A 20,049-nucleotide genomic window follows, 5' to 3' on the forward strand; every position below is an offset into this window, starting at 1 on the left:
ATTCCATGAGAAATCGGCCGACCACAAAATATGACCATCATCGATTCGAACGAAACTTTGAAGTTGAGTTCGATTTGTGAATCTCCTTGATTTTATCTGACAATTGTAATGTTTTGATACAAGGGCAATTTTTAAAAGGGCGTAGACATTTCTACGTGCAATAATTTCAAATTTGTTATTGTTTGATTACTTTATTTTATGCAGCAAAACTTTCTGAGAACGAGTTACAGGGAATGAATATTTCTGTGCGAAAAAAATATACACTGAAAAAAATCAAAATACTATTCAACCAAAGCGTCTGATGATTGAACTAAATAGGTCGATCATATTTTTATTGTTTTCATGTAGCTTTCAAATGGGTTACAATATCGCCTTGATGTCAAAGCGAAAGTTTTAGGAAATATAGGTCCGTTTCAAAAATTTATTGTTGTTGATGGAGAATCGCGAATAACTTATGGAAAGGTCATAATAAAACAAAATAATTGTGTTGCTAAAATAAAATTCAAAATATCTCGAGAGCTACCACATTTCAGAAAATTTTTGTTAAGAGCATTTTGATTTAAAATGGCGTTTAGAATCATATTCAAAAATAAAATTGTATTTTTGAGTGCAAATAGCATGAATTATGAAAATATGTGAAAAGTTGTTGTAAGGCAAACTTTTTTATTGAAAGCTTCTCCATGATCCGAATACACTGAAAAAGTTTCTTTTACGTCTTTAAAACGATAAACATTAGATTTTTGACATTTTATGAGGGGGTAACATGAATAACTTTTAAAAAGGGCATAATCACACGAAATATCTAGAGAACTATCGCATTTTGGAAGATTTTTGTTAAATGCATTTTGATTTTAAACCATTCTTAATAAAATTACAGTTTTGTATGTCAATCAGTATGGAATTTAAAAACATGTATAAAGGTATTGTTAGAAAAACTGTTTTACCGATAAGTTCTTTATCATTCAATCACATTCAGAATTTTTCTTTTCTCTTTAGGTTTCTGTTGACGAAATATAAAAAATAAGAAAAAATGGTTTTTTTTAAATTTAAATTTTGAACACATTTTTTAGTTTTTATAAAAAATGACACATTTTTCAGTGTGTTTTTTTCGCACAGAGATATTCATTTCCTGTAACTGATTCTCAGAAAGGTTTGCTGTATAAAATAAAGTAATCAAACAATTTTTTTTTTGAAATGTATGCTCGTAGAAATATCTACGCCCTTTTAAAAAATTGATTTTGAGTCAAAATAATTTTTCTGATATTGGAAAATGTTTAGTCTTCCATGCCGATGAAATGTGTAAAGTTTCATTAGAATCTAAGGTGGTCTGTCACGATTTTTAAGATGTTCGAACAGATCTTCGTGGAATTCCCCAACATCGATTTTTACCCGAATCTTTCATTTACTCATTTTTATGTCTTACTGGGGAAAATATAATGGTTTTGCGAATCATCAGTATTTGTATTTGGAACAAATTTCTCGCTTGAAAATAAAATTAAGAGTCAATAGAAATGTCATTGCATTAAAATGACGCAAAAAATAAAAACTACCTTTTCGGTTATATTGTTTTCTGCAAATTGAAACAATATTTTGTCGAGCACGCTTGAGTGTCGTGCCAGGCATTTATACTAAGAATACAGTGCACAGCCCGCATACAGAAATTAAAGTTGTGTACAATTTAAAGGCTTGAAGCAAATGCACCGAAAGAGTCAAATTCACCAAACTGTACGAAGCTACGTCCTATCATGTGAATCATTGTGCTCTCGTGGTGAGACAGCAGTCTAAATGCCAACAGCAGGTATCCACCAACGAAAAATACCAAAACTTGTGGAACAAAGCAACTAAATTGGCTATCCCCGATTTTCGTTTCGATTGCACAAAATAACTTTTCTAATACGCACTTACATCTATGCTATTTTTAAAGCGCTTTTTTACATATCAACGAATAATGAATTTTTGGATAGAACAGACATACGTCAATATCTGTGAGAAATATTTCATTTTTGGTTGAATATTTCAAGAGATCTATATGTTTTTAGGTGTCCAAATTTTGTCGCGACAAAGCCTTATAAAAGTAACTGTTTTGTCATTCGCTTCACTCTGACTCGGATAGAAACATAAAGCACGTTGAGTTTCGTGACTGCTGTATTTGGTGGTACTTCACCATTTTCTCATTAATTTGCCCTAAGTTTTGTTCGGAACTGCACATGCTACATTGGTCACTTCGCGCGGGATGAGTTACATATATTTAGTATTATAAATAAACCAGTTTTTTTAAAGATAAACAAAAAACGAACTTATTATGATCGAAAGTCGTTAACCCTCCGCATCTGGTGTTCACATACAATATCGCTAGAGTTTCTGAACATTATGCACTCTGTGTACTAGCACGGCTGCCGGAAAGCTAATGTATAATTTACCTTGCAGGAGCAGCCATTTTGCAAATCTGCAGCCGATCGAAGGTTTTACCGAAAAGTTTTTCCGCGAGACAAAGATACATATTTCACATCGCGCTTTGGTTGAAGCCTTGTGGCCTGATTTATTACGCAGTCTCAACGCTTGTGATGACATTTAAGACTTATGGCTCAAATACCTGACGGCAAGAGTTGTCGCTGAATGCTTCTATTATCTAACTCATGAGTTTGGGCAATTGCAACGCGCGTGGTTAGGGTGGCTATGCTATTTAAATTATAATATCATTCTAGACTCAGTGTAATTATATTACTAGAAAGTTTTTGGCTGTAAATTAAAATCTTTTCATCGCCAAATCAATTGAAATCGATTGCACTCGCCATCCTTCTTCAAAAGGGAACTAAAAAATTTTGGCAATTCAAATTTAGCAGTCTTAGAAACACCCTACCAATTTGCCGTTCCACGTACCTTTTTGAACTGTGCACATCATTGCTTAGGCAATACGAGACACATTTTGCATAACAGTTTTCGGGCAACTCCGGAACGTCACGTGCTTTTGGCGTACGATTTTCCCTTGAGGAATGGCAATGCGTTAACGAGCAGACAGACAAAACGAATAAATCTGCTCCGTCGAGGAGGGAAATTCGTGGTACTATTTCATTGAAGCTCGTTGACACGGTACGGAACGGACCAACGAATGACGACGACATGATTGAAGCCATTCCCGGCGTAAGTTCTAAACGTGCATACTTTTTTTTCTTTTTTTTCGTTTCTGACAGGAAATCACGCAATCGGGACGGTTCGCAAGTTCCCCACCCTACCGCTGAATCCGAACGGGGTCTGGATCGATCCCGGCGGTGGCGTTTGGAGACAGGCATCGGAAATCACGAAGGAAGCCATCACCGACTATGCAGCAGTCTCGAATGCTCCCACGTTGCCGCTGCCAGATTATGAGAGGTGAGTTACTACCCTATTTTAGATGGTAATCACTTACCGATCAACCTCTTGTGAGCAAAAGAAATGGGCGACCCTAGGTCAGGTATTAATTGGGACGAATCAGTGATTGCTGATGGCCCGGAAATGAGAAACGTGAGAATGAATGTAATGGAAACACTTCCACTTGAAGAGAGTGTGGCAGAGGAAACGACTGAGAACATTTCAGAAGGTTCTTCACCGTTCAGAGTGGGAAACGTGACAAAAGAGATTACAAGTTGTATGATAGTGAAATCAGCGATGCAATCAGTGAAATTTTCCCCAACTGACCCGTCTATCTCGGGTGTGTATTCCCCTTCCACTTACTCGAATACGATATAAATGTAACTTCCTAGTTCCAGCATTGAGCATGAGTCTGAATATTACTTCGTGTCACGAACCGCACACGTGACGTGGCTGTGATTTCCATTGTGGTCAAACTTGACTGGAACTGTGTGGCCGAGCGAGGATGGGGCTATGATCTGCTCGCAGTGTATAAAAAAGCCAATTTTCCGGAGGGGATGTGGGTGGTTGCAAACAATTTGCTCCGATGGTGATTGTGGTGACCAAATGATAGCACTTGTTTTGTTATTACTATTAGTACTAAACGTCTGATTGTGTGGATTGGGGTTGATTAAATGAAGTTTAGAATGGTAGATTGATCAGACGTTGCTGACTCGAAGACTAGAGTTTGTTATCTATTAATTGAAATTAAAAATATAAAATTATTCCATTTAATTTTTCAATTAAAAATTACCGCAACATACTACCCAATATCCATTCGAAGACGCTTGTTTGAGGCACGCCAGAAAATCTTAAAGGTCAAACAGAATGTTCTGCCACTGACGCAGTATGTCAGATCCAAGATCCAAGATGCGTTTACCGTAACAATAATGCCTCGCTTGTTACTGAAACAATCTATGCTTTGCCAGACTTTACAATCCAACCCTTGACGCTCCGTCAGCGACGAAACATTCTGTTTGATCCTTTAGTCTCCCGAGACTTACTGTGCCGAGGGCACAGTACAATGGAAACTCAACTGTTATTGCCGCCCAGAGCTCCAGTGCTAAATGCGAAACATAAAAATTAATTGCCACTCTACACATACGAAATTAACACTTTTGTCTGGTTCTGCTTTATTTCTGGCTCCAAGCCGGTAGCACCCCTAACTTCTTGTTCCGGAATTCTACGTGATTAGTTACTACTGGGACTACTAGGAACCGATTCCTGCGGGGGGGATTGGTGCTCAGTTTTGCCATTTTCTTGCCAACCAGCTGGCAGGCGAAGATGGTCGAATAAAAAGCTAATTAAATTTTATGGCTTTATGTCGACTACTTACAGAGTGTGTTCGTGGCTCTCCGACAACGAATAGTTAGAATAAATGGTAAACATAATCGGGCTTTTGGCGTGTTAAAGAAGGGCGATTTTCTATATATTTGTTTCAACGACGATACGATTACGTGTTTCTATTTAAGCAAGGAAATATGGCTTTTCTCGACGGGTCGATTTTGATTTAAACGATGTTCGGAAATTGATTTTTCTTATAATTTTTCCTAGATTTTAAAAATCAATTTTTTTCCCGTCACTGCAGACAATGGACAAGATATCCAATCTAGTTTCCACTTCTGCCCGAGTCAGCGGCAAACGGCAAATGAACAACAAAAACAATTTTGGCGTAGGACTACGTCTTTGTTTTCGATATGGGGGTGCACGTTGCAAATTCAACAAAAATGGTATGTAACGAAAAGTGGTCCAATTTTAAACGCTTATAATTCAGCCATCTTACGGTAAATTTTCATTTTTTTTTGCGCATATCGCTCAGAAATACTTCTAAGAATAGATTCCAATAGATAAACCTAAAGATTTTTGATATAATGGCATTAAAATTTTAAATAATGTTCAACATAGTTAAATACCACACAGAAGGCTGCGCTTCCCTAGTCTGGCACGACAGATTTATGTACCTAACGCGCAACGCTTCTATGAACGACGCCACCATCGACTATTTAAAGAGCAGATTTGGTCGGGCAAGCTCAGTTAACTCTTGGACAGCAGGCAGAGCAGAGCACTGCGCTGCATGCTCCCTCAGCCAGTGTAGCAGAGACTAGCGTCGTGGTACTAGTTGTCTCTTTCACACCACCCATCATCACCAGCGTTGACTCATTTTGCTTGGTGCGTATCTTCCTTTCGTGTACGGACACGATGTACTGGCACAGCTTTTTGATTCAAGCACGGTACACCGTTCGCTTGGGTTTATTGTTTGAGGCGAATGTGTTTATTTTTTTTATAATGGAGAAGACTGTTTACGTACTAACCCAGTACACGTGCTATTGGTAGGTGTCCAAGCTACCACACGGGGTGTACTAGGGGCGAGTCGGGCTCGAATGGTGACGCTGCCATTAATACCGACTAAACTCCATTGGGCTCCGCCATCGTTCCCCCCAGGAACTACATCTCGGTATTACTTCTGGGGGGAGGCGAATGTGTAGGTATATCCTAGTGTTGCGTGTATGATAGAAATCTGAGCTTTCGTTGCGCGAAGCGAAAGCTTTCGGTTTTTCTTTGCGTTGTCGTCTCCATGACAGGCTAAGGAGACAAAAACTTTCTTAGCAACAAATTCACGCGAATGGATAGAAGAAAGTGCAACGAAGGTTTATTATTTACGTTTCATCAATTTATTGATTCCACGAGATTCATTTCCACTCAACCTATCCCACTTTGATTCTACCAATACATATACTACAAAGCCTATTTATGAATGGATGCAGTATTACTCAAAAAATCGCTGCAAAAAATGCATCCAAGTCCATCCATAAAACTATTTTCGATTCTTGTATATGTTTTGCTACGATATATGATTAAGACCACTGCATTCGCTACATTTATGTGTACTTTAGGAAAATTACAATAACGACAAAATAAAACTATAAAGCTTGTCAAGAACTGTGACTGTATTGTCTAAAACATGATTTTTAAGCATCGGTCTGGTTGTTTACCGCACACAATAGATTTTTTTTTTAAATTTTAGGGCAGTTCCAGATATTAGTTCGGTTTTCCATCACAGTTTTCTGTCTGCTTTCCTTAATCGGATTCGATCGCTCATTGTAAATAAAATGACCTGATGAGCAAGACGGTTTGATTCATGAAGTGAACTGTAGAAAGAAATGTTTGATTAATTATTAATCCAAATGTAATAAGAAATTATATATTTCACGTGTTGCAGTCCTACGTCTGCAATTCGTACAACCCCATAGGGCTGTCCCTTGTAGTTTTTTAGTTCGTTTATTTGATAGGGTTCAATGTGTGAGCTTAACAGAACCGTCTATCTTTAAATATTTACAACCCATAAACAAAAATAAATAAGATTTAAATGTTACCATTGATTTTCACGCACGCAATTTACCATTTCATGCGAAGATTGTGGAGAATTTTCAGCATCACATGACAAAACCTGAAGATTATTTAGTCTGCCTCTCTGATTTTTAATTCAATTCGTTTATTTGATAAGGTACGTTTGCGTTATCTTAAAGGTGCCATTTTATCTTTGTTTTACATTTTGAATTTCTTAAAACTAGGGGGTTACACATTTCAATATTATTTTGTTTATATATAATGAAACCAAAGAAATTTTACAGCTAACTTATTCAAGAGGGGATAATATAATATTCGTAAGATTAGGAGGGGGAGGGGGTCATTTTGTGTTTGTTGTATAGTAATGCACTTAAGGATTTTTAGAAGGGATATTATTGGAACAATTAATTATTAACTAAGCAGAACATTTTACAGATATATTAAAACAAGAAATAATTAGTACTGCCCTTTCATGTAATTGTGACGTTAGCGTCAATAGGAATATTTTTCAGGAAACCAATTTTTGTGTTTCGTGATGTTTTCAAAAGCACGAATAATGTTTCAACTATCGGTTTTGTACAAAATGTGTACAATCCATCGTAGATAATAGCCAATTGACACATTCTTTCGTGACGTTACAACGATTTGACGATTCTTTATTCCATTAAAATGTTATAACTTTATCAAATGAACGTCTGCATCAAAACTTATTACAGATTCGGAAAGTAGATAAAATTTTACTGAAGATTCAATAAACATAAACTGAATATACTGGAAGAAGATTGTTTTACGACCGATAATGTAACGTGACGTTACAACGCGTCACAAATTACAACTTTCAACGTATTTCTTTAAAAGTCAAAATATCTGCTCTATAAGGTTTTTTATCAAGAACAAATCTTCTATGATGTATTTCTAAATAGCATATGAATAACTAGGCGTCATTAAATATATTTTTTATTGTTTTGTTTCTTATTAGGCATATTTAACTTCCGTGACGTTACAACGCTCCTTTTTCAGAAAAGCGATATCTCATTGCGTTGTAACGTCACGCTTTGTTTAATTTGGTAAGGTATCAGTTGCCCGATCCGAGCTTATAGTATGATATTTGTATTGTTGGGTTTAAGCAAGTGGATTTATACGACAAAGCGAGCACAATTTAAGCGCCAGATCGACAGTGCTAAGTACACTGAAATATTTTATATATATATATATATATATATATATATATATATATATATATATATATATATATATATATATATATATATATATATATATATATATATATATATATATATATATATATATATATATATATATATATATATATATATATATATATATATATATATATATATATATATATATATATATATATATATATATATATATATATATATATATATATTATAGTTGCAACGATTCAGAGAAAAGGAACACGTCACATCGTCATGATGTTACGAAAGAAAATGTGTTGCATCCAATCGTCAATTCGACGGGTTTTTAAATGTCTAGAAACACGAATAAGCACTTCCTCATCTATCTTTTTTGTGCTCATTTGAAATGTGCTAAAGCCTTTTTATCCGACTCTGAGCAATTGAGACGATTTAGTGCGGTCACTCAGATAGGTCTCTGTACACTCAATTAAGTTTCTACAACTTCCGGTAAATTCGACGGGTATCTATTTATATTGGATTTAATACCTCAGGCATTTCAATAACGTAGCTGCTTTGACGATGTATTTGGGCTTGCAACGGAAGCATTTGTTAGTTACTAACTGACCTGTGTGTGTAACCTTATAACGGGCGTCTCGTCGATGATGGCGAAGTGTGGAATGTTTGATTGCTGGGAGGAAAGAAATATTCAGGGAACGCATTATTATTCATGGCTAAATACTAACCCGGGAACAAGATTCGGAAATTCCCTCGGAACGTACCATATGACCAGCGTTTAGGAGAGTACAGTGTAGGTGGACGTTTAAAGATATATAATGTGAAGTTGTTCAATCGTTTATTAAAAATACCTCGTCCAGTGTTGTAGATCAAATGTTATATAAAATTTTGTTTATTTTCTGAATCTATAATTACGTTTGATGAAGGAGTTCATTTGAAAAATTTATAACAGATTTAGAGAATGAAGGTTGGTCAAATCGTTGTAACGTCCCGAAAGAATGCGTCGATGGTATATAACCCCTTAAGCACTTAAGGATATACATTCTGAATTTATGAATATCACGCTAGTATAATTTGCTGTTTACGAAACAACTTGAACGCGTTTCAATAAACCATACGAAGTACAATTTGACACTATATCTGATAAATCATTCAAGCGTCTGATAAAAGTTAAATTACGTGACGTTACATCGCAAAGTGTTCACACTAGAGATGGTCGGGTTTCAATTTTTTCGAACCCGAACCCGACCCGAACCCGAGAGCTTGAAAATTGAAAAACCCGAACCCGACCCGAGCCCGAAATTATAAATTTTGAAAAACCCGCACCCGACCCGAGCCCGAATATTTTAAAATTAGAAAACCCGGACCCGATCCGTAACCGAAAATGAAAACTTTGTAAAACCAGAACCCGACCCGACCCCGAGAATTTTAAAATTTGAAAACCCGAACCCGACCCGTATCCGAAAATTTTTAATTTGAGAAACTCGATCCGAACCCAACTTGCTAATATGGAGAATCCACCAAAGATTTCGAAGATTTTTAATTTTAGGCACCCTAGACTCATCTTAGAATAGTAGAATCATCCGAATCTGAAGTAGCACCATACGCGTTGAGTTATATCTGCCTATGGCAAAAAGAATCACTGGCGAGTAGATTATTATTGAACATCGCATTTGTAATGTTATGAAAAACTTACAAATCGTCGATATATTAACCGGAATGTAGAATCGGTAATCGGTCGCTAACTCATGGAGAAACAAAAACCTTAATGGTGATAGTTTCAAACAACCTTGCCCGTCGTACTTAACCAAAATATCTAATTTTGTTTCAAAAGCGAATTCTATACATTTCTTTTTAAGAAATGTAAAACCATTCCTGCAAGGCAGTTTTGTATGATTTATCACATGTATTGAATTAGCTATGGTAATTGGCCACAGCAGTACCACCAAATTTGTGATTTCAATATATGGGAATTATGAAATCGTCCCCGGGCTACAATGCCCTTTTTAGTCAATAGTTACAGTTTATTTTAACTGCAAGCAATCTTTATCATAAATCAATTTGATTATTATTCAACTTCCATTAAAGCAGGTACAACCTATTTGTTGCATTTGACCAACTTAACAGTGCCCGCTTAAAGTTTGTTTGGGGTACAAATGTACCTTACAAAACCGTTTACGTTAATGTTTTGTCATGTTTACATAATTCCGAAGACATTATTATATCTTTTTTTAAAAGCAAAACATCGATTTATGGTAAGCGAAAAACTTGTGTAAAATTGTATGTTTTAGAATAAAACTATTCAATTTAATTATAAATTTAATAAAAATTAGGCATATTAGAACGATATTTTTCAATATTTAGAGCCATAGTACTCAAGGGAGAGCAAGGTGTTGAAAGGAGAAAGTTTAGAAAAGCGTGGAAGGATCATATATGCAAGCTTAGAGCTCACCGGCGACTTAACCCTTTGTCTGCTGCCGTAGTGGTCAGGGTCTTTTGGCATTAGAAATGCTAATTAAATGCCGAAAAAACTGTTGACAAATTAACTCAATAGGTCGTTAACAAAAATGGTTAACAAAAAAATGGTAAAAATAGAACTTACCGTGATGGGGATTCATCGTTGCAGCGTTGGGTGAAAGCTGCCGACACCGTGCAAATCAGCAACACATGTGACCATATTGTCACACACGCTGAGACAGTCACAATAGTCGATAAAATAAAATCACTCAGGCAGGCAATTGGTGAGGGAACAAACAAAACTGGCTCATTCAATGAGTTTCAACGTCGCAAATGCTTAGTGTGGAAGTTTACCGTGACTTAACTTTTTGTCGGTTCCGACAGCATGAAGTAACAAGTTACTTTACGCTTGTTCGGACATGCCGTAGACTCAGGTGATTCGCATTTCTAATGCCAAAAGACCCTGACCACTACGGCAGCAGACAAAGGGTTAAGTCGCCGGTGAGCTCTAAGCTTGCATATATGATCCTTCCACGCTTTTCTAAACTTTCTCCTTTCAACACCTTGCTCTCCCTTGAGTACTATGGCTCTAAATATTGAAAAATATACTTCACCTTCCAGTCCCTTGCTAATTAAATGCCGAAAAAACTGTTGACAAATTAACTCAATAGGTCGTTAACAAAAATGGTTAACAAAAAAATGGTAAAAATAGAACTTACCGTGATGGGGATTCATCGTTGCAGCGTTGGGTGAAAGCTGCCGACACCGTGCAAATCAGCAACACATGTGACCATATTGTCACACACGCTGAGACAGTCACAATAGTCGATAAAATAAAATCACTCAGGCAGGCAATTGGTGAGGGAACAAACAAAACTGGCTCATTCAATGAGTTTCAACGTCGCAAATGCTTAGTGTGGAAGTTTACCGTGACTTAACTTTTTGTCGGTTCCGACAGCATGAAGTAACAAGTTACTTTACGCTTGTTCGGACATGCCGTAGACTCAGGTGATTCGCATTTCTAATGCCAAAAGACCCTGACCACTACGGCAGCAGACAAAGGGTTAAGTCGCCGGTGAGCTCTAAGCTTGCATATATGATCCTTCCACGCTTTTCTAAACTTTCTCCTTTCAACACCTTGCTCTCCCTTGAGTACTATGGCTCTAAATATTGAAAAATATACTTCACCTTCCAGTCCCTTGCTAATTAAATGCCGAAAAAACTGTTGACAAATTAACTCAATAGGTCGTTAACAAAAATGGTTAACAAAAAAATGGTAAAAATATATTAGAACGATTTTAGTTCTGGGGTACGAATGTACCCCACAAAACCGTTTACTTAGAGAAAAAGACTTGAAACCGTTGTAGGGTTAATAGGCAATTAATATTCAATATGTAGCAAAAAGTACTACCATTAAGTGCACTCGCAACACCCACTGTTCGATTTCTCGCGACTGTCAAAACGACCAACCAGGAGCGGATCAATGGATTGGTTATTATTGTTTGTACTTCCCGTAGATTTCTACTCGCTTTGCTTTAGACACTATTTGCATTACGCTTTAGCTGAGTTTTACGCGTTTATTCTGACCGCGGCCTACGTTTCGGTTTTAAAGTACCTGTCGAAATTAATATTTTAAAACAGAAAGTTGAACCGATAGTTTCCGATAAATTCCTGTTGACTTGATTTATTACTAATTATCCTAAAAAATAAATCGCAAAGAGATTTTAGATGTGAGATACGTATTGTTGAATGCTCTCTCATGAATGTTCTTTCAAAACATAAAATAATTCAGTCAGTTTGCGAATCTGAAGAGACAGAATTTTATACAAGAATGAAAAATACTATATTTGAGCACCAGAAAATACGACGAATTATAGCGATTCAAAGGTGCTACCATTTGGTACGGTTATATATGTCTTCCATTCGTATCACGAAGTATAAAAAGAGACTGGGTTTTGTGTATAGACAGCGTCAAGAAATGGTTGGGTTGTTTTGTTCAAAACCCGAACCCGACCCGACCCCGACAATTTCTAATGTGAAAAACCCGAAACCGACCCGAGCCCGAAAGCTCAAAATTTTAAAAACCCGGACCCGACCCGAGACCGAGAATATCAAATTTTAAAACCCGGAACCCGACCCGAACCCGAGAAGCTTAAATTTATAGAACCCGACCCCGACCCGAAACCCGTCGGGTCGGGTCCGGGTTTCGGATCTAAAAACCCGAACCCGACCATCTCTAGTTCACACATCCAATAAAAGAAATTGTAGGCTTTTTAGAAAAGTATTTTCGCATACAAAGAGAATCCGGAATATAAATTTGAACAAAATATCAGTTTATTAATGAAATTTAAAAAATAGGCATTTTTCGTGACGTTACAACGCAGAAACAACCAAAACACCTATTAGTTCAAAAAGTATTAGTTGTCAAATCAAGAAAAAAAACCTTTCTAGTTTTATTATTCTACACTCAATAACGAACAAATTCCTTTAAACAGATAAAAATTTCAATAATAGTTTCATGAAATAGAACTTTTCTTAGAAGTCAATAATTGAGGAGCCATTTTCCGCGAAATTCAACTTATTTCTCTATATAGGGTAAGGTGGGGCAAATCCGACCGTTGGGTAAACCCGACCCCCCTCTGTTACCGAAAATCAGAAGCACTACGCGAACTGATATCAATGTTGTCGTGTAGACCATCGAAAATAATCATAATGGTGGTATGCGAGCATTTTATTAGTCTACATTGAGATGCTCATACGACAAAAAGTGTGTTTTTTCAACTTTTGATTGGACTTTTGTGCTTTATTGACTACAGGATATTTCTGATTGGTTAGGTGATTGCATAATAAATGTAAGTGGATTTAAATTCTTTGATTTAAGTCCTACAAAGTGCATAGATGAATTTAGTTCAACCTTTTTCATATATCATGGGAATATCATTACGTGCTACTGCTCGTGATTTTAGCATTCCAAGATTGACATTGAACTCCATTTTCTTCATGTTACAATTCAATAACACAACATGCATTAATTTATCATTGAAAAACCATAAAATTTGAGTAATATCTGCACTAAATCAACCAAAAACATAGGGGGTCGGGTTTACCCCACCATTTTTGAAAACAGCAAAAATGAACATTTTTGTAAAACGCTTGTATCTCAAGATATCCCCAAGATCCAAATAAAATGCTTTATACAGAAAGTTGTCCAGGAGTCTAACCTTTAATTTGGTATATACAACGACTTGATCCGATGTAAAATGAGCATTGTACAGCCAAAACCATTTACTAGGTCGGATTTGCCCCACCTTACCCTATTTTTCAACTATTTGTCGAAATGTCAATAGTTGGATTACATAACTTTTCAATGGTTTAAACACTACCGAATCGAAGAAAAAATATTGTGATACCAAAATAATACAAAAGAAAAACAGCCTTCTGGTGTACAAGCCCGCGGAATGTGTCATAACTAGTTGCTATCGCGACTAAGCATAATCCACCACCTAAGGCCCGCCCGGTTGCTTGCAGCTCAGCTTCCCACATAGCGTTCCTCCACCACCACGGGGCCATGGTATGTTTTACATTTCTTATAAAAGAAATGTATAGAATTCGCTCAAACTTTCAAGATTTTTTCCGAGGCCCGGAGAGCCGAGCCTTATATACCAATCGACTCAGCTCGACGATTTGGGACAATGTCTGTGTGTGTGTATGTAACGGACAAACACTCATTCGTGTTTCTCAGCAATGGCTGAACCGATCTTATCCAAACCAATTTTAAATGAAAGACCTATCAGCCAGACAGAACGCTATTAATTTGTTTTTGATTCTGATGTTTAGTTTCCAAGATGTGAATGTTTGAATGTGCAAAAATGGCGTTTTTTGCAGTTTTTTTGAATTATCTGTCGAAATTGACAACATAAATTGCCACTTTCTATATTTTTAGACAGCTTATACAAATACCTTTCGAACAAGCTATAGATTGTTTAAATCGAACTATTACCAAAAGAGATATTTAATATTAAATACGGATGAATGATTTTTATCATTTCCCATTGCCAGAAATATGACCAAAAACATGTAATCTATTATTAACGCCAAAACGGCTAATTTCAAGTCAATAGTATCTTAGGAGAATTTAATGGCAATGCCCTTTCTTTTGGTATTGTGCTTTTGCTGATTAATCCCCCTACGAGTGAGATATTTTCATAAATTTTCTTGGAAGTGATTATATTGAAATGATGCCTTCAGCAAATTTGTAGCTCTTACTTTTGCGAATAACTTTACTGAAGACATGAAATATCTATTTTGAATACTTTAACAGTTATGGCTTGTTGTTTCTGGATTACCCTTTGTCGCCTATTTATTGTTCAATATAGTAATAATCCATTAAAATAAGCCAAACATTATTTCGATAAAACGAATTTTGTATTTCATTTTTCTATCTACAACCGCTAGAAATATTCACCGAACAATACCGAGTTGTCTGGAAGGAACTTGATAATTTATCAGTGCAAAAATGTTCATTTGCGCGAAACTTCTGACAGCAATTTTTCTAACTTATAACCATCGGATCGATCTGAAACATATCTCGGAAAAAGCGAAATAAATAACTCCAAGTAACGGTGTAGTAAAGAGAAGGCTTTGGGGTTTAACACCATAACCACCCCCCACCTTTAAAAAAATATTGGATTGAAATTGAAAATTTATTGATGCTGACTGAATTAATTCAATCTTAGAATTATCTGATCCGTACATTGATAACCTGTTGTTGTAAACATCATGAGGACTTTTGATAAATTGTCGGAATGGGGTCCTGATATGTAACTGATCTATTGGTCTTGATTTCACAGTTGTCTAATTGCATCAATATCAAATTCCTGCCTGAAAACATTCCAATAGAAAATTCCAGAGTTCTGTAATCAATCAAAATCCTCAGATTTATTTTCAAATTGAGCTCGCATTTGTAGAGATGTACTGTTATAAGGGTCTTTATTTAATAGGAAGCGAAGTTAAATTGATTTAATGTCTATAAAACATAGAACTGCTCACCAAAAAAAAATGCATAACTTTCAACATTTGCTAAAAATGTTTTTGCCTGGGCCGAGTGTCATATGCCATTAGACTGAGTTCGTCGAGAACGGAAAATGTCTGTGTGTGTATGTATGTGTGTATGTAGAAAAAATGTGACCTCTGTTTCTCAGAGAAGGCTGGACCGATTTGCACAAAGTTAGTCTCAAATGAAAGGTACAACCTTCCCATCGGCTGCTATTGAATTTTTTTTATTGATTGGACTTCCGGTTCCGGAGTTACGAGTTGAAGAGTGCAATCACACAGTAAATTCCCATATAAACTGGAATGAAAAATTTTCAAAATCAAATTTGTATTTTTGATGCCAAATGACTTTAAAATGCATGAAACATTGTGATGTTTGACAAAAATTTATTTTTTTGGTACATTTTTGCCATTCTCATATAGAAAGGTTATTCAATCACTTCAAAAATCGTCAATGCAGTGAGGGGTTGCTACTTTAAAATTAAAACTAGTTTAAAATTTCTTAACAAGTTGAAAATTTTCGGCAGGACCTGAACCTCCCGGATCTTTCTCCATGATCCGCCGCTGGTTTCAAGCGATGTTTCAGTATCACATAGTATCTCAAGATCGCGGCTGTCGATCCATTGTATGTATGTGCAAATCGTACTGAACATGTAATATTCATTTCCACCATTGTATTGAACATAACTATGGAATCGTAGTCTGGACAGATGATACAAGCATAATTGCCCCACTAGGTGGATTAAAACAGGTTTTTATTTTAGGAATGCGTCGAGTTGAGACGAAAACGTAATATGATGATTAATAACGAGGATAACACTTTCCGAATGTAGAGAGAAATTTATGAAAAAATGACGATTTCCATTCGACTCTAGCAGGTTCTGATCAATTTTGATGAGCATTTGATTTTTGTTGTATGACCAATTATATGTATAGGTCAAATGTTTAAAAACAGTAATTTAAGGTCAAGATAGCATCATTTTGAAACCGCCAATTTCGGAGGTTTAGTATCTCCGATGAGTTTTTCAAACGTTAAACAGCGCATCATTTGATAAAATAATTTTGACGGTATATCGTCCAAGAAGTATTTATGGTGAATTTTCTCAGGTTAATATCCGTGACTACAATAAAGTCTCAACAAATTCGCTAAAGACACGAACTCTGTTACTATTTTCTGAAAAATTTATTCTGCATAATTTTAAAACTTCAAAAATTACGGTTTCGGAATTATGCCGTTTGATCGATTTTCACCAAACCCAATTTCTGGCTACGCCGCTGATTTCAAGTAAGTAGAAACAAAGTCGTTCTACACTCGTTCAAAAGAAACTTCTTCGAATGCTGAATATCTAATATAACACATTGAAACCCCGATTTTATCAGCCAAATATGAACATATGTTTGATGGGCTCTAGCAGACGAACAAGACTGAATTCGAGTAAATTCTTTCTTGAGCATGTTTTTCTTATCATGAAGATGGAAATATGCAAAAATAAAAAGTTCATCATAATCAGAAATAGTTATCAGACTACATCAAGGGACGAGAAGAATATTTTAACAGCTTCAGTTTATTATAAAGAAACAAAATTGCCCGATTTAGTCAATGTCCCCATTTTGTCAGCCTAAAATACACCATGAGATTGATAAAAATGGGTCTTTATTGTAAGTATTATTCACTGTGTTTCACATTAATAGGAACATTTCATTTTTGGGGATTTTTTATTGCATAGAACTACAACAATTTTTAGATAGCTTTCAAGGGGTTATTTTAAAGATTTCTTCCAAAATTTGGCGAACCTATTCCAATTCGTATACCAATTAATTGGTATACTTAAGGGTTTATATGCTGCAGATAAAGAAAATACTGAAATTTTCAGCTTTTTTCCTACACAATATTACGAAAGCTTATTAAACAATTTTTCCTAATAAGCTTGTGAAAATTATAAACTATTTGGAATTTTTTAATAGTTTTATTTTTTATTTAACCGTGATTTTTTAATAAACGTAGTCTATTTTTCATGGCTTGCGGTGAACACGGTCTCTCGAATTGTTGAACTGAAAATTATGGAATAGAAATTAATTTTTAGTATTCTTTACAGACCCGCTGGTGCCTTAAGACGATTTCGCTAGATTTTCAGAGCACTGTGCACCCATTGCATTAACGCAAGTGACAGAAGGTTATCGAAAAGTTTCGTGAAAATGAAAATTCCAGTAATGATGATTTTCCCAAACGGTTCGTTTTCGTGAGGTTTTTATTTGTTCTTTGGCATTAGGATTAGCGATAATAATTCAAATCAAGGATACTACTGGGAAGTCACCTTTGGAAAAAGTCGATGTCGAAGTAAAATTTGGAACTATGCACGCATGCACTTCAGAGATAGCGTGATATCAGGAGCTGCGATTTCATTAAATGAATTTTCTTAGTTCTCAGTCGCGTTGGAAATTTGAGTAAAGTATAAACTTCAAATCGATTAAAAAAAAATTCGATTTTTTTTGGCTCAGTACAACATATAACCCCTTCAGGAAAATTCAGTTTTCCCACCACAATTTAGATATTTTATTAACAGAGCATTAACAATAATTCGTTTGTATGTCTATTTTATGGGCCATTTTTTCGCTTTCCCATTGATTTGGTTTGAGATTTCTAGCACTGATGTTATCCTATGCTGGTTTGAGCGATTCTCTGAGTCCTGCCACTATCCCATGTAGTATGTGTTATCAAAAACATCGCGAAGCATCATGTTCTAAATGTTCTCAAACGATATAATATCCGAAGAGAATGATAAGAGTTATAAGAAATGTCTCATCACACTGTTAGGTGGATTAAAAGCGTTTTCCTCTTAAGGTTGCACAGAGAATGCGCAAAATTCGCAAACGAAAAAAGCAGTTTTTTTCCACAGTGTATGTCAGATCTTCATAAAAATCAATCAGCGCATGTAGAATGTTGTTACAGTACTGCTGATTGATTTTTATGAAGATCTGACATACACTGTGGAAAAAAACTGCTTTTTTCGTTTGCGAATTTTGCGCATTCTCTGTGCAACCTTAAAATACACCAAGTCGTTGAATACGATCAACCAAGCTGATGAGAACTGCGTCGAATCGATTCTTCGCGATCACTCCGTGCACCGCCTCCTTGTTTTCTACACTGCGTACGACTTCTAACTTTTCGATTATATGGCGAATAATGGGCCCAGTTGGCCGATTATGTTGACCATTGTACTGTCGAAGCGTACCAACAATAATCCTCACAGAGCGCTGATTTACGTAATAACATAACGGTGAGCCGGTGTAAGTCAATTCTTTATGAAACGGTCCTATGGCTGGCTACGACCAAGGTTTTGATCACAATAAATGACCCGGACACTAAGCATCCGTTAACAGCTATTGTGGTGAAAATTTAACAATTCTCTCTCAAAATGTCTAGAATAGAGGTGCTGGAAAATTTCTCCAATTCTTTGCTAACCGCATTCAGTGGTCGTCGAAACTTTTATCCCTACGGGCCGTTTGTTTACAACAAAAATAGTCCTGAAACAACTCAGCTCGGTTAGGACGTTTTGACTCTACTTCGTGCTCCGATGTGCCTCGGATCGAGTAAAGTATCATGGAATAGAATTGTGGTTTTTGGTGGAAGCGTCATTAAAAGTTCTTCCTCACAAAACCAACGGTAAAGTGAAATACATTAAAGTAATGAGCTTAGGGCATTTGGGTTGACCTAATTGCGGAACAAAATTTACCAATTAATTCACCTACAACGTGCGAAATAACTGGCATTCGGATGATTTGTAGTTCATAAAACAACACCTGAATAGTAATAGTATATGCCCCCTCCCCCCAACAATCGCTTAATTCCATCATTTCCCCCGGTCGAACTGACCGCCGCTGTCGGTGCTGATGAGTTTCAACAGTTTCTCCCTCCCTCCACCCCGCAGCACTAAATACGACGTTATCATGTACGCTCGAGGTAACATGCCACATTTGTTAGCTTTTTATGTTCGCCACCCTGTTGTCACAGCATAATTTATGTCCTGTCTCGACAAAACGTTGTTGTCGGTACCGGTACATATACCTACTACCGCTTTTATCGTTCCGGTCATCACTGTCGGTTGTTTGTAGTTAACTTTTTTTTTCCTCAGCTGTCGACTGCCGTGGATGATTGTGACTATGTGTGTGTGTGTGATCCCCATAAATCTTCGGTGTGACGCTTTTTAGTGTTCAAGCCAGAGATGAAGGCAATCGAAAATGGGTGAGATTTTTCATGAATATCATTTTCAGTCAATTCTATTGCATTACAAATTCATACCAGTTTCAGTTGATTTAGTGAAATCTATTTCAATTTGAGAAACTCGTCGCAGACATAGGGTGTGCCTTGCAATAATATTATTATAGAAGTAAGGATCTCTAATTTCTACATGTTGCTTTTTCTAGCAAATTAGTTTTTGTAACAAAATTGTGAATGGCTTAAGGCTCAATAATAAATTTATAAATTATCCCGCATAAGTAGGGTTCGTCGCGGTTGCGGTAATTACCGCAACCGCGCGGTATTTACCGCATCCGCACCGCAAAATCTGCGGTGCAGTGAGAGGCTGTTTCCCGCAGATGCGGTGCGGGAAAGAGCTTTTACCGCGCGGTT

General features: G+C 36.3%; 1 protein-coding gene across 1 annotated transcript in view; it reads left to right on the forward strand.

The window, feature by feature from the left end:
- Nucleotides 1-20,049, forward strand: part of LOC131678784 (protein sax-3-like) — a 459,615-nt gene that overhangs the window by 433,858 nt on the left and 5,708 nt on the right. Inside the window, exon 10 of the mRNA XM_058959084.1 lies at nt 3,192-3,369. Within this exon, the coding sequence (XP_058815067.1) occupies nt 3,192-3,369 (178 nt within the window). The remainder of the gene's footprint in view (nt 1-3,191; nt 3,370-20,049) is intronic.

This window comes from Topomyia yanbarensis, chromosome 2 (assembly GCF_030247195.1).
Source record: "Topomyia yanbarensis strain Yona2022 chromosome 2, ASM3024719v1, whole genome shotgun sequence".
Lineage (NCBI taxonomy): Eukaryota > Metazoa > Arthropoda > Insecta > Diptera > Culicidae > Topomyia > Topomyia yanbarensis.